Here is a 14,010-nt window from a genome sequence, read left to right on the forward strand (position 1 = left end):
AGGATGTCTACCGCTGTCAGATGGGGAGACCTCCGAAGAGGGCTGCTATAACAGTACAGCTCTATCATCTTCACCTGATGGGTCATTGGAGCGGCAGCAGCAGCGGAAGCGGAAGCGGGAGGGAAAGAGGCCAATGAAGTCGGGACCGGGGCTGGTTGACACTCCTGATGATGGGGCAGGGGCCGTGGACTCAACCTGTTTGCCCTGGTGCACCGTAAGAATTAGACGCCTAATTTGGTCCTCTGAATCCCGCTAAACATTGTGAATATGTATACCGTGTATATAATTATTATTATAATCCTGTGTATACATTTTGTAAATAGTACAATATCTCCAGGGCGCATAACTGCACTTTACAAGCCAGGAAAGGTGCCAGAATCCTGGGCATACATTTTGTTAATAGTGCAACACCTCCAGGGCGCATAACTGCACTTTAAAACGTAGGTTAAGAAATTTAGTAGTACTGTTATAGTAGCAGTAGTACGTGTAAATAGTTTATGTTTTAGCCTCTCTGTACTGTGTACTGTGTTTTTTGTTCAAATAAAATAAAAAATAAAAAAAAAACAATAACCTTGATGGTTACCAGGGGCAGAAAAAGTGCCACTTTCCATCAGCACCGGGGAGGCACTCTCCTTGGTGCTGAACCCTGTGATGAGCGCTCAAGTGTTGGCGGAGGAGGTGTAAGCCAGAGGAGGGTGAACAAAAGTTAAAGTGTTTGAACCTCCAGCCCAGAAGGGGGGGTGATGCCGTGAAGAAGGCCGAATATGGATGCTGATGGGCGGACACAGAAGCACCATAAAACCACCCCCTTGTAAGGTCACCAGGGGCACGAGAATACCCTCCAGCCCAGAAGGGGGGGTGATGCCGTGAAGAAGGCCGAATATGGATGCTGATGGGCGGACACAGAAGCACCATAAAACCACCCCCTTGTAAGGTCACCAGGGGCACGAGGTTCTGGTGGGTGTGAATACCTGTGTTTAGTCCGTGGGGGAGTGCTTAACTGTGGGGGCCCGGGGACTCAGGGTGTGCAAGGTTATGGAGGTCCCACTGTTAGGGGCCCATGCTGGAGGTAATTAGTCCGTCCTTGGGGCTCTGTGAGCGGGCAAAAAGAGGTGATTTCCCCCTGGTCTCTGCTGGAGGTGCAGAGTCCCACTGTTAGGGGCCCATGCTGGAGGTAATTAGTCCGTCCTTGGGGCTCTGTGAGCGGGCAGAGAGAGGTGATTTTCCCCTGGTCTCTGCTGGAGCTGTGAAAGAAACAGAGTCCCACTGTTATGGGGACATGCTGGAGGTAATTAGTCCGTCCTTGGGGCTCTGTGAGCGGGCAGAGAGAGGTGATTTTCCCCTGGTCTCTGCTGGAGCTGTGAAAGAAACAGAGTCCCACTGTTATGGGGACATGCTGGAGGTAATTAGTCCGTCCTTGGGGCTCTGTGAGGGGGCAGAGAGAGGTGATTTCCCCCTGGTCTCTGCTGGAGGTGCAGAGTCCCACTGTTAGGGGCCCATGCTGGAGGTAATTAGTCCGTCCTTGGGGCTCTGTGAGCGGGCAGAGAGAGGTGATTTCCCCCTGGTCTCTGCTGGAGGTGCAGAGTCCCACTGTTAGGGGCCCATGCTGGAGGTAATTAGTCCGTCCTTCGGGGCTCTGTGAGCGGGCAATGAGAGGTGATTTTCCCGGTCTCCGCCCTGGAGGTGTGAAATAAACAGAGTCCCACTGTTAGGGACTGGTGCTGGAGGTCTCTAGTCCGTCCTTCGGGGCTCTGTGCGCGGGCAGAGAGAGGTGATTTCCCCCTGGTCTCTCCTGGAGGTGTGAAATAAACAGAGTGCTACATTTTGTAAATAGTGCAATATCTCCAGGGCGCATAACTGCACTTTACAAGCCAGAAATAATGTTTAAATGGTCGGGGAAAGTATTTTTAAATGTCTGGAAGAGAGTTTTAGACAGTCATTTTGCACGAAATCATTTAACATAGACGCTCTCCTGAAAATGCACAGAATATGTGCTTTTTCAGGAGACCGTCAATGTTAAATGATTTGTGCAAAATGACTGGCTAAAACCTCGGAATAAGTGTTTGAAAGGCGGGGAAAAGTTGTTTAAAATAGTCTGATACCTCCAGGGCGCATCACCAAAAATGTACAAGCCAGGGAAGATGCCTGAATCCCGGATACTTTAGGTCTGTCACTTAGGGTGACCGCACCACTCCGACGCTCCCGAGAGTGGACGTCCATTGTTTGTAAGGCACCTAAGAGGGAGTAGGACTGTGTAGGCTTAACATCCTCTCCTTTACTATGTTGTGATGGTTCATTTAGGTGTGGGCCTATGGGGGCAACAATGTCACTAATTTTGCTAGGCGATCCACCTATTCTGCTGGTTTGCTCTTTCACATAAGCAGCGGTGCGCTGGTACATAAAGTGTTGAGACACTGGATTAGAGCCTCTGCTGGCCTCTTCAACATCAAGTTCTAGTAAACCAGCCTGCAACATTTTTACTTCAGCTATGGCAGCATCTTTCTCCTTTTCTTCCTTTAATGCATCAAGAGTAGCTTGAATGCGTGCTTGCTCGACTTTTAGCTCAATTTCCCACTTAGAGTGTGATGTTCTAGCCTGTGCTGCTTCAGCCCTTGCCATAGCCATAGCCAGTGCTAAATTAGCCTTTGAGCTGGATGATGAGCGCGACGCACGTGTGTGCACAGAGTGTGCGTTTACACTTATTTTATCCATGTTGTCATTTTCTTCCATAATGGCTGGGTTGTGAATTCAATAACGTGGATGAAGAGATAAGCTGGCGTGAAGGCTGTACATATGCACTGAGTTAGCCACTTAGCTCTTGGTGTCGCTCCGTAGGAAGCCTGTCTCCGTCCCCGGAGCTGGCTGTAATGCCGTCTTTTCACTGTAAGGGTCTCACTAGCACTGAGCTAGCTATCCATCCAGTTAAACCGTTTGAAAGAAAACTCCAGCACAGTTGTCAGTTGAAGTCTCTTTACTTGTTGAAACTGTAAAGACAATACAGACATAACAGTTTATTATTGACTGCCCGACTGACGAGCTAAATAGACAGAATACTTCACACAATGAGCTACGGTGCACAAACTGAGAAGCTAATCAGCCTAGCTGCTAGTAGCTTAGCCGCAAAGAATACTCACTGCATTCCTACAAACATAAACATTTTACATACAACATATTCCCATGAAGCCACAGTCTGTCGGACAATAACACTCACAGACGATGCGTGAACCAGCGGGAAATACGAAGCACAGCCCATGGAGAGCAGACGTCCGTTCATGAAACAACCCAAGCTACACGTGGAGCACACCCGGGAACGAACAAGTTTGGTCTCCTAGCAACAGGAATCGAATAAACTACTAGAAAGCAGCAGTGTCAAACAACCACCACAAGGTGGTGCCAAAACACAGCCAAGAAAACACATATACGACAGATATACACCAAAAACACACATCAAGGACAGAACAGGTACCCTTTTCAGACCGTCTGTGTTTTGCTGAGATCCAGAGCTAGGTTCAACATTCTGTGAGTGAAGTCCAGCTTGTGGGGGTACTCTTAGCCAGTATCGTACTCTAGGTCAGAGTTTTCTGAGTCACTGCTTTGTGATGTCTCTCTCTGTCGTTGTTTCTCAACATGATGACTCTTGCTCTTCCCTCTAGGTGGTAGCAGATTTCCTGTTGGTTCAGGCAAGTTTACAGGTAGGTCATTGACAACGTGTAGGAGATTTCGATGGAGGGTACGGATCTTATGACCACCTGTCTCAGAGCACACTTTGTACACAGGAATGTCACCAACTTGTTCGTTGACGACATACACAGTTTGTTCCCAGTAGGACCTCAATTTTCCAGGTCCACCTCTCTCACTCATGTTGCGGACTAGGACTCTATCACCCGGTTGGAGCACAACTCCCTTGATGTGACAGTCGTAGTACTTCTTGTTTCTTGCACTGGAGTGTTGACTGTTTTCAGATGCAATCCGGTAAGCCTCTTTCATTCTCAGAGCTCATTTCTTAGCATAGCCCTGTGTTGTTTCAGTCTGACCTTTGGCTGACAGACCAAACATTAAATCTACTGGGAGACACGGGTGCCGTCCAAACATGAGGTAGTGGGGTGAGAAGCCTGTTGCCTCATGCCTGGTGCAGTTGTATGCATGCACAACCAGGGGTAAGTGGTCTTTCCAGTTGCTCTTTTCTGTTTCTCCCAGGGTCCTCAACATTTGGAGCAGTGTTCTATTGAACCTCTCAGCTGGGTTTCCTTGGGGGTGGTATGGGGTTGTCCTCGAATGAGCAACTCCAGCCAGATGCCTCAGGGTCTTGAACAGGTCATTTTCGAACTCTCTGCCTTGGTCGTGGTGCAACCTGGCCGGGTAGCCGAATCTTGGAATGAAGTCATTATAGATTTTTTCAGCAGCTGTTCTGCCAGATTTATTTTTTGTTGCGTAGACTTGAGCAAATCTGGTAAAATGGTCAATAACTACTAAAATGTACTCGTAGCCCCCTTTGCTAGTTTCCAGGTACATATAGTCTATAGACACAAGCTCAAGTGGTGCAGATGAAGTGATGCTGCCCATTGGTGCTCTGACGTGTGTCACAGGTTTCTTTTGTTTGATACAGGGGCACTTTCTGGTTACATAGGTTTCAATGTCCTTTTTCATGAAAGGCCAGTAGAAACGGTCTCGAGCCAGGTGGATGACCCTCTCAGCCCCAACATGTCCCATGTCGTCATGGAGATGCTTTAGTACCAGGGGGTGGTATCGTGATGGTAAGACGAGCTGCTGCCGCTGACTGGCTGTCCAGTACAACAGTTGATTTTCCATGTGCAGTTTTCCCCACTTGTGCATGAGCTTTCTGAGCGTACCACTGGCTCTCTTCCTGTCCTCATTGGTCAATACTGCCTTTGCCTCTTTAAGTTTGATAAGCTCACCGATTGCATGGTCCTCCCTTTGGGCATTGACTAGCTCACTGTGGTCAATGGTAAGGGGTGACACATTCACAGGTGACTCTTTTGGGTCAATCCTGACACCGTCTGCAGAGACCAGCCTCCCAACATACCTGACCTCTTTCTGAAACAGCTCACACTTTGTTGGTCTAAGCTTGACACCATGGGACTGCAAGGCTCTCAGGACTTGACGTACTCCCTCAACATGGCTAGTGAAGGAGTCGGAGTAGCAGAGGATGTCATCGAGGTAAGGGATACAGCAGTTGTCACGCAGAGAGTCCAACATTTCCTCCATGCTGCGCTGAAAAGCAGCAGGGGCGTTGGAGAGTCCAAAAGGTATCCTCACCCACTCATACAGCCCCCAAGGGGTGATGAACGCCGTCATGTGTCTGGATCCTTCAGCAATGTAGCCCTGGTGGTAGGCCTTGCCTTGGTCTAAAATGCTGAACCAGCTTTGGCCTTTTAGGGTGTCGATTAGTTCCTGGATACGAGGCAATGGGTGACGGTCTGGTACTGTTTTCTGGTTTAACATTCTATAATCGATGCATAATCTTAGGGACCCATCCTTTTTCCTGACGCAGACTACAGGAGCTGAGTACGGAGATTTGGACTTAACTATCCACCCTTTTACAAGCAGGTCTTGGATGTACTCTTTAACCTCTTTATAAAGGGGCTTGGGCACTGCACTGTATGTGCGCTGAACTGGGATGTTGTCCTTTAAGTTGATGGACATTTGCAGGCTGGGAATGCAACTTATGTCCCCATCATCTTTAGCAAAGGCTGCCGATTCCTCGTGTAACATCTGTTCCACCTTCATCTGTTGCTCATCACTCAGGTGGCTGACATCCACAGGTGGGTGCCACAGTGCAGAAGTGGGTTTGTCACTGTTAGAGTGTGGTGATGTGGAAGAACTGGCTATATTTGCCTGGGCTTGATTGTCCTTGCTGCTTGGGTTGTCTGTCTCTATCACTCTATCAATGGTTTCGATGTTGCCTAGAACAGTACAGCTGGGCAGAGTCACAGCACTTCTGGAATGGTTTGACACAGGCACCTTTACGAAAGGTCTCTCTGTCTGTTGGATCGCCATTAGTCCTTCTCCAACACTCAGCTGTGCCAGTGGTGTAGCTTCTAGATTGGGTTCGAAAAGCACAAGTGAGTCGGATTCACTAATATCTACTGGTACCCTGCACTTAATATAAGCTACCTGGCCAGGATAAATAGTGACTTCTTTCCTGCCTATCTTTACTGCAGCACTCTGTTGTTCCTGTTTTTGCTCAGTCTTTATGAAACTCACCATAGCTTCTGCCATAGCACTGTCAGTCTCCAAAGCACCAGTAAGCAAGTTGACAAGGATAGATATCACTTTGGGTCTACTTTCATGACTCCTAAAGAGTTCCTGGATGACATTAAAACCAACTATTGGTCTGTCTATTTTTATTCGACTCACTAGGAAAGGCACTCGAATAGATAAGTCTGGATCATCGTTTCCCTGCAGGTTTACTACCACTTCAATCCATCCTTCATAAGGTACTGCATCTCCTGTGACAGCCGTCACGTAGAGATCATCCTCCATGAGTTCACTGAGGGGTCTAATATCTTGTCCAGGTAAGTATCTGTCTTTCCAAGCACTGTCTATTATGCTCACATTGGCCCCAGAGTCTAAAAGAGCGGTTATGGGGTAACCGTTCATGCTACCGCTCAATAGCGACTTTCGGCCAATTAGCGGAGCTATCTTTTTGATTGGGTGTTGTTCGTTATTTTTCTGCGTGTTGATAGGTGTACGACCAGTGCTTTGTCTTGCTGCTGTAACCTCCTGGGGGTGAGACTTGTCCTTTGGGTCGGTCAGTGGTCGTCCCGTTGCCCTGACCGGCGCCCGTTTCCCGCCTGCTTCTGTCTTTTCAAGCAGCCTATAGCACGATGACCCTCCTCCCCACAGAAAAAGCAGTGGCTACAGTTTGGTTGAGCCTGAGCTAGGCATTGTGGGCACCCATACGGTCTCCTGGTCTTCTTCTCTGGTCTGGTTTTGTCAGAGCAACACTGGTGAGTGGTTTGATGTAGCCCCTCAGGCACCTGGGTCGTTGTTGATAGCTGTTTCAGTGTTTCCATTGCCTGTGTTAAAGCCTCAACCTGAGCACTCAATCTCTGGATGACATTATCCTTACTTTTGATTTGAGTCTCTCCCACACTGCTGAGTATTTCTTCAGGTTCAGCGAGTATGCTGTGTGCTTGAGTCAACTTGCGGTTGGAACTGCGTCGCAGTCTGCGCTTTCTTTCACTTTCTTCCATTGTAGTCTTGATAACCTGCCTTAACAGAGGCAGTGGTTTCAGCTCCCGTCTGACATCCTCATGTCTCTCTCCCATGCCTTGATAGACTGCATTCAAAAACACACCCTGCAGTGTAGACGCATCATACTTAATAAGTGCATTTGCCTGCCTGGAGGTGAACATTATTTTTTGTTTCAGTCCTATCATGCGGTATAGGAATTGCTGTGGAGCTTCATTTTCATGCTGTCTAGCACACATCAATTCCTGGAAGAGCTCTATGCTGCTCTTCTCGCCAAGGTGGGACTGCAGGAAACTCTTCAGCTCCGTGACTGTAAGATCTTCCTTGTTTGTCAGCATGTCTTTAAAGTTTCCACCCTTTATTATGCGTAACACCCCTCTAATGATCTCGTCGTCAGTGTGTTGCTCTCTGCAGCCTTCCTCAATCTGTTTACATAAGCTGTTAAAGCTAATGTCTGATGAAGTGTCAGTTATCTGCCCTCCATGAATCTTAAACTCCCTCCTATGCAGAAGTGAAAGATCTTTAAGGGAAATCATGCTCTCTCGGGTGGTATTAGAGAGTCCTTCTGTAGATGTATGTGGTGAGTTAGGTGTATGCTGCTCACTGGGTTGGCTAGAGTGAGGTTGCGGTGTATCTGAACTAGGTGTGGTGACACCGTGTTGAAGTTTGTTTTGCACCTCCTTTAAGCCCCTTAACAGTTTCTGTATGTCCGTGTCATGAATGCCAGTCTCAGTTGGATTGTCTAATGGCTCAAGTGGTTGGTTAGCGTTAACAGCAGCAGATAACATCAGAGGTGACTTAACAGAAGTATCAATTTCACCCTCTTTGGAACACACTGTACCCCTGCTACGGTTTGCAATAATCAAATCAACAGTATCTTGTAGACACAACAACATTGACATTCCCTCATCTTCTAGGTTTAGTAGAGTCACACTGTTCATATTCGCAGCAATATACTTAACACAGCCCTCCTCGTCGTCCCTGTTTAGCTCTGATGAGTCAAGTCCTTCCACTGGATCGAGGTGTGTGGCAACTTCATACGCTTCATCTGCTGTTAACTGTTGAAGTATTTTCTTGATGGACCAGCTTAGTCTCTTCCTCTCGTTGTCAGCCATCCTGTGTGTTGTGGGCAACTGTGGCAAACAGTTCTGCACTCCTAGGCGTAGATCCCCTTTAACCTGGTCTCTCTACCTCTTGAGTCGCTAACTGGAAGCACCTTCACTCCGGCAACACGTCGTCAGTCCGGTCCTTAGGTCCAATATCTCTGGATCAGCATATGGTCGTCTCAAACGATGCTGATCGAGCCCCCAATAATCTGTAGCAGGCCCCGCTATGCAGGGCGCGATGACAGATTATATTCCTGTAGAACAGGAGAAATTATGAGCAGAGAATGCCTTTTGCTGCTCGTTTGGCGGGTCTTGCCAGAATTTATTCACAAACACTTGATAAGGTTTTTATTTGATGCATATTCATGTGCTCACAATACCACAGATATTACAAATGATATGCTTTTTTTAAATGATTATCAGTGAGCATTGAGGTCTGTGTGAAAGCAGAGTCGACACAAGGATACATTTGTGAGTTTTTTATTTGTATTTTAAGCTCAACAAACTACAAACTTATCCAGTATCTGATCCTGGTAAAATAATACGATGAAATGGCAATATACCCGATGTTATTGGGGTTGTTTGCCCAGATATAGACGTTAATGTTTTATCAGCAGCTTCAGTGGAGATATGACAATGACCAACTGAAGTCCTCCTCCAACAGAGCAACATGAATATGTAGGACACAGACCAAATAAAACAGATAAAACATATGGAATAGTGCAAGAGAAGAGATAATATCGGTGGAAACAACTAATATTCTGAGGAGAAATCTGCAAAATGTGAAGTCTGAAATAAAAATAAAGCTGTAAGAGCACTTCTGCTTAGTGCTGCTAAATCATAACTTATTTTAAATTGACTTATGAGGTTTATTTTAGTAACTGTGGTCAGTTTTCAATCTAAAAACTGCATTTCCTAAAAAACGCGATTTTGTGTATGTCCCTCTTCGGCCCCCGTAGGATGGGCGATCAGGTGTCTAAGCTGAAGCACTTGAGTTCATCAGACATGGAGGAGCAGAGATTCTTCCAGAACCAGAACCAGGACTACGTGGACCAGGCAGGGTCTGGTTCTGGATCCGAGGAGAGAGCCAACGAGCCGCTGGACGAGGAGGGCAAGGTGAGGAGCTCCGGAGCCGCTTTATAACACCTTATATCGGGGTTAACGACGAGCTAACAGGCTAAGGAGCTAACACCATGCTAACAGGCTAACAGCTGGGCTAGCTCAGGTTTGTTATGGTTTCAGAATCCTTCATTAGTCCTGCAGAGGGGACAGTGTTACAGCCACGTGAAGACCACTGTTAGATAAAGAGCATGCATATAGTATTTCAAATAGTAGTACAGAATAGAAGCAGTTAGAGCAGTTATTGCTTCATGTCTGTAACTTGTTTATGTTCCTCAGGTGAGCGCTTCCTTCCAGAAGAAGGTCCAGAGTAAGATTAAAGACCTGTGGCAGCAGATGGAGGAAGGTCTGAAGACAGCCGACCCTCACGACTTCTCCACCTACACCGGCTGGACAGGTGAGTCAGCACGATACACCTGTGAACAAACCTTTGTTATAAGAAGTTTGATGAACAGTTCTTTCTCAAAATAAAAGCCCCAGGAATCAACAATATGGCGACTGTTATCAAAACCGACTAAGCATTGGACATTTTACATTAATTATGTGACCGCCTATGTTTCCTGTAGTTATTGAATTGCTCTTTTTACTGCACATTTACATGACAACACAACAACATTTGGGCCCAGGTGGTCGTCCTATCTATATAGCGCTTTTCTAGAAACTCAAAGACACTATAAGACAATAAGCAAAACTCACACCCTACAAAGAACAGTTGGGTGTTCAGATACCCCGCTAGAGAACATTTCTTCCCCCTGGCCTTCCTGTAGAGTCATACAACCCTTGGTGAACACATCTGTTATCACACATACATTGATATGCCATTCCCAGGATACAGCAGTTACATTTCATTAGGATTACGCTGTAATAAGCTTTGATACCATCATTGCCATATTGCCACATTGCCACATTGTGTCCAGGCATCGCCCTGCTGTACCTGTTATGTGACCCTCTATGTTTCTTGTAGTTATTTAACTGTAAGTCCTAATATAAAGTCTCTAATCCCTGAGTTGTGTCTATAAGTAAATAAAATAAAATAGAATATAATTGAAATAGTGCAGAATAGTCTATATACAAGTAATTGGAATATTGATATTTATGAGTTGCAAACAGATGAATGTTATGGATGTTCTTTCAAAAGTTCAGGTGTTTATGTGACCGTCTATGTTTATTATTATTATTATTATTATTATTATTATTATTATTATCTTATCTTAGACTGTAAATACTAATCTAACCCCTGAGTGTTGTCTGCAGGCATCGCCCTGCTGTACCTGCAGCTGCACCGCTGCTCCCAGGAATCCTCCCACCTGCAGAGGGCGCTGGACTACGTGAAGCGAACCCTCCGGATCCTGAACGGGCGTAAGGTCTCCTTCCTGTGTGGAGACGCAGGCCCTCTGGCTGTGGGAGCTGTGGTTCATCACAAGCTGAGGAACACTGAGGAGAGCCAGGACTGCCTGAACAGGTGAGAGGACACCTGGGGTTAAAGGCTCCGATTGTGCTGTTTTTAGGCATATATTACAGGTCTCAGATATATAAACATATTTCAAAAACAAACTGAAGTGTTTTGCTCAAAATACCAAACAGATCATCACAGATCAGTTCCTTTTGATTTCCTGCTTCTTCACACACACTCTCTCCAGTACAGGTTAGCTCTGAGTGTTAGCATGCTAATGTAAACACAGACCATATTACTTACAGAACACTCTGGGTGTTTCTCAATCGCGAGTACGCTTGCTTGGTAGCACATGTCTGCCGAGCATCTTGCTTCAGAAGCGAGTCAAGAATACTTCCTGACATTTGGAAAACAAAGAGTGGAACAGGCTAGCAAGTGTGCAGGTGTGCGTCATGAGAGGCCCCGCCTAACATCTTCCGCCACAGATTTGGGGAAATTGGTCCGTGCGCAAAGCATTGTGGGGATTTTAAGACCGCGGAGTCTACTCATGTGCAGCCTCGATATTTCTCCAAACGGAGTACGCCGGGCTCGGTAGATTTCCAAGTATGCTGGAGATTGGAACAGTACTTCGGCGGCACTCGATGACGTAGTATGCTTGAAATAGTGGCTCTGAAGCAGCTTTACTCGCGATTGAGAAACACCCATTGTTTCTGACAGCAACGTTTCTGATTGGCCCGTGGGTGTAAAGCCCGCCCACATTTTAGTGTGTGTGTGTGTGTGTGTGTGTGTGTGTGTGTGTGTGTGTGTGTGTGTGTGTGTGTGTGTGTGTGTGTGTGTGTGTGTGTGTGTGTGTGTGTGTGTGTGTGTGTGTGTGTGTGTGTGTGTGTGTGTGTGTGTGTGTGTGTGTGTGTGTGTTCCTCCAGAGTTCAGTCCTCAGTGACTCTGACCTCTCTGATGAACTCCTGTACGGTCGCGCTGGCTTCCTGACGTGCAAAAGTGCATTTTGCATGATAGGTCCCCTTTAAGGTCAAAATGTTGTTATTTGATCTCTTAATATAGATTGTGTTAAAAGCAGTCTGGATGCTAGAAGGCCAGTGTGCTGCGCTTCACAGTATTAAGGACGACGAGAAGTCAAAGCATGAACAAGCATGGGCTCAAAGTAGACGTCTCACTCAGATCTCTCCTACACAGCGCACAGGATGACAGGAGGCACACAATCAGACTAGCTTCAACATCAAGTCAGCATCTCACATGTTTATCAACTTTTCACATCTATATGCATGTTCTCACCTGTCTCTCTCTCACCTGTCTCTCTCTCACCTGTCTCTCTCTCACCTGTCTGTCTCTCACCTGTCTCTCTCTCTCTGTCTCTCTCTCACCTGTCTCTCACCTGTCTCTCACCTGTTTGTCTCTCACCTGTCTCTCTCTCACCTGTTTGTCTCTCACCTGTCTCTCTCTCACCTGTCTCTCTCTCACCTGTCTGTCTCTCACCTGTCTCTCACCTGTCTCTCTCTCACCTGTCTGTCTCTCACCTGTCTGTCTCTCACCTGTCTGTCTCTCACTTGTCTGTCTATCACCTGTCTCTCTCTCACCTGTCTCTCGCCTGTCTCTCTCTCACCTGTCTCTCTCCTGTCTCTCTCTCACCTGTCTGTCTCTCACCTGTCTCTCTCACCTGTCTGTCTCTCACCTTTCTGTCTCTCACCTGTCTGTCTCTCACCTGTCTCTCTCCACCTGTTCTGTCTCTCCACCTGTGTCTCGTCACCTTGTCTCTCTCTCACCTGTCTGTCTCTCACCTGTCTCTCTCTCACCCTCTCTCTCTCACCTGTCTGTCTCTCACCTGTCTGTCTCTCTCTCTGTCTCCTCTCACCTGTCTCTCTCTCACCTGTCTGTCTCTCACCTGTCTCTCTCTCACCTGTCTCTCACCTGTCTCTCACCTGTTTGTCTCTCACCTGTCTCTCTCTCACCTGTTTGTCTCTCACCTGTCTCTCTCTCACCTGTCTCTCTCTCACCTGTCTGTCTCTCACCTGTCTCTCACCTGTCTCTCTCTCACCTGTCTGTCTCTCACTTGTCTGTCTCTCACCTGTCTGTCTCTCACTTGTCTGTCTATCACCTGTCTCTCTCTCACCTGTCTCTCGCCTGTCTCTCTCTCTCTCCTCCTGTCTCTCTCTCACCTGTCTGTCTCTCACCTGTCTCTCTCACCTGTCTGTCTCTCACCTTTCTGTCTCTCACCTGTCTGTCTCTCACCTGTCTCTCTCACCTGTCTGTCTCTCACCTGTGTCTCTCACCTGTCTCTCTCTCACCTGTCTGTCTCTCACCTGTCTCTCTCTCACCTCTCTCTCTCTCACCTGTCTGTCTCTCTCACCTGTCTGTCTCTCACCTGTCTCTCTCTCACCTGTCTCTCTCTCACCTGTCTGTCTCTCACCTGTCTGTCTCTCACCTGTCTCTCACCTGTCTCTCACCTGTCTCTCTCTCACCTGTCTCTCTCTCACCTGTTTGTCTCTCACCTGTCTCTCTCTCACCTGTCTCTCTCTCACCTGTCTGTCTCTCACCTGTCTCTCACCTGTCTCTCTCTCACCTGTCTGTCTCTCACTTGTCTGTCTCTCACCTGTCTGTCTCTCACTTGTCTGTCTATCACCTGTCTCTCTCTCACCTGTCTCTCGCCTGTCTCTCTCTCACCTGTCTCTCTCCTGTCTCTCTCTCACCTGTCTGTCTCTCACCTGTCTCTCTCTCACCTGTCTGTCTCTCACCTTTCTGTCTCTCACCTGTCTGTCTCTCACCTGTCTCTCTCACCTGTCTGTCTCTCACCTGTGTCTCTCACCTGTCTCTCTCTCACCTGTCTGTCTCTCACCTGTCTCTCTCTCACCTCTCTCTCTCTCACCTGTCTGTCTCTCACCTGTCTGTCTCTCACCTGTCTCTCTCTCACCTGTCTGTCTCTCACCTGTCTGTCTCTCACCTGTCTCTCACCTGTCTCTCACCTGTCTCTCTCTCACCTGTCTCTCTCACCTGTCTGTCTCTCACCTGTGTCTCTCACCTGTCTCTCTCTCACCTGTCTGTCTCTCACCTGTCTCTCTCTCACCTCTCTCTCACCTCTCTCTCTCTCACCTGTCTGTCTCTCCGTCTGTCTCTCACCTGTCTGTCTCTCACCTGTCTCTCTCTCATCTGTCTCTCACCTGTCTG

At 47.4% G+C, this 14,010-nt stretch overlaps 1 protein-coding gene across 7 annotated transcripts in view; it reads left to right on the forward strand.

The window, feature by feature from the left end:
• Positions 1-12,200, forward strand: part of LOC117475816 (lanC-like protein 2) — a 38,172-nt gene extending 25,972 nt beyond the window's left edge. For 2 of the 7 annotated variants that reach the window (XM_034122165.1, XM_034122166.1), the window contains exons 3-7: positions 8,989-8,999; positions 9,281-9,437; positions 9,720-9,858; positions 10,695-10,902; positions 11,757-12,200. In XM_034122165.1, the coding sequence (XP_033978056.1) occupies positions 8,992-8,999; positions 9,281-9,437; positions 9,720-9,858; positions 10,695-10,902; positions 11,757-11,820 (576 nt within the window). In that variant the 5' untranslated portion in view covers positions 8,989-8,991 and the 3' untranslated portion in view covers positions 11,821-12,200. The other 5 variants (XM_034122168.1, XM_034122164.1, XM_034122169.1 and 2 more) reach the window with 5 other exon arrangements.
• Positions 12,201-14,010: the final 1,810 nt, after the last annotated feature.

This window comes from Trematomus bernacchii, unplaced genomic scaffold (genome assembly GCF_902827165.1).
Source record: "Trematomus bernacchii unplaced genomic scaffold, fTreBer1.1, whole genome shotgun sequence".
Taxonomy (NCBI): domain Eukaryota; kingdom Metazoa; phylum Chordata; class Actinopteri; order Perciformes; family Nototheniidae; genus Trematomus; species Trematomus bernacchii.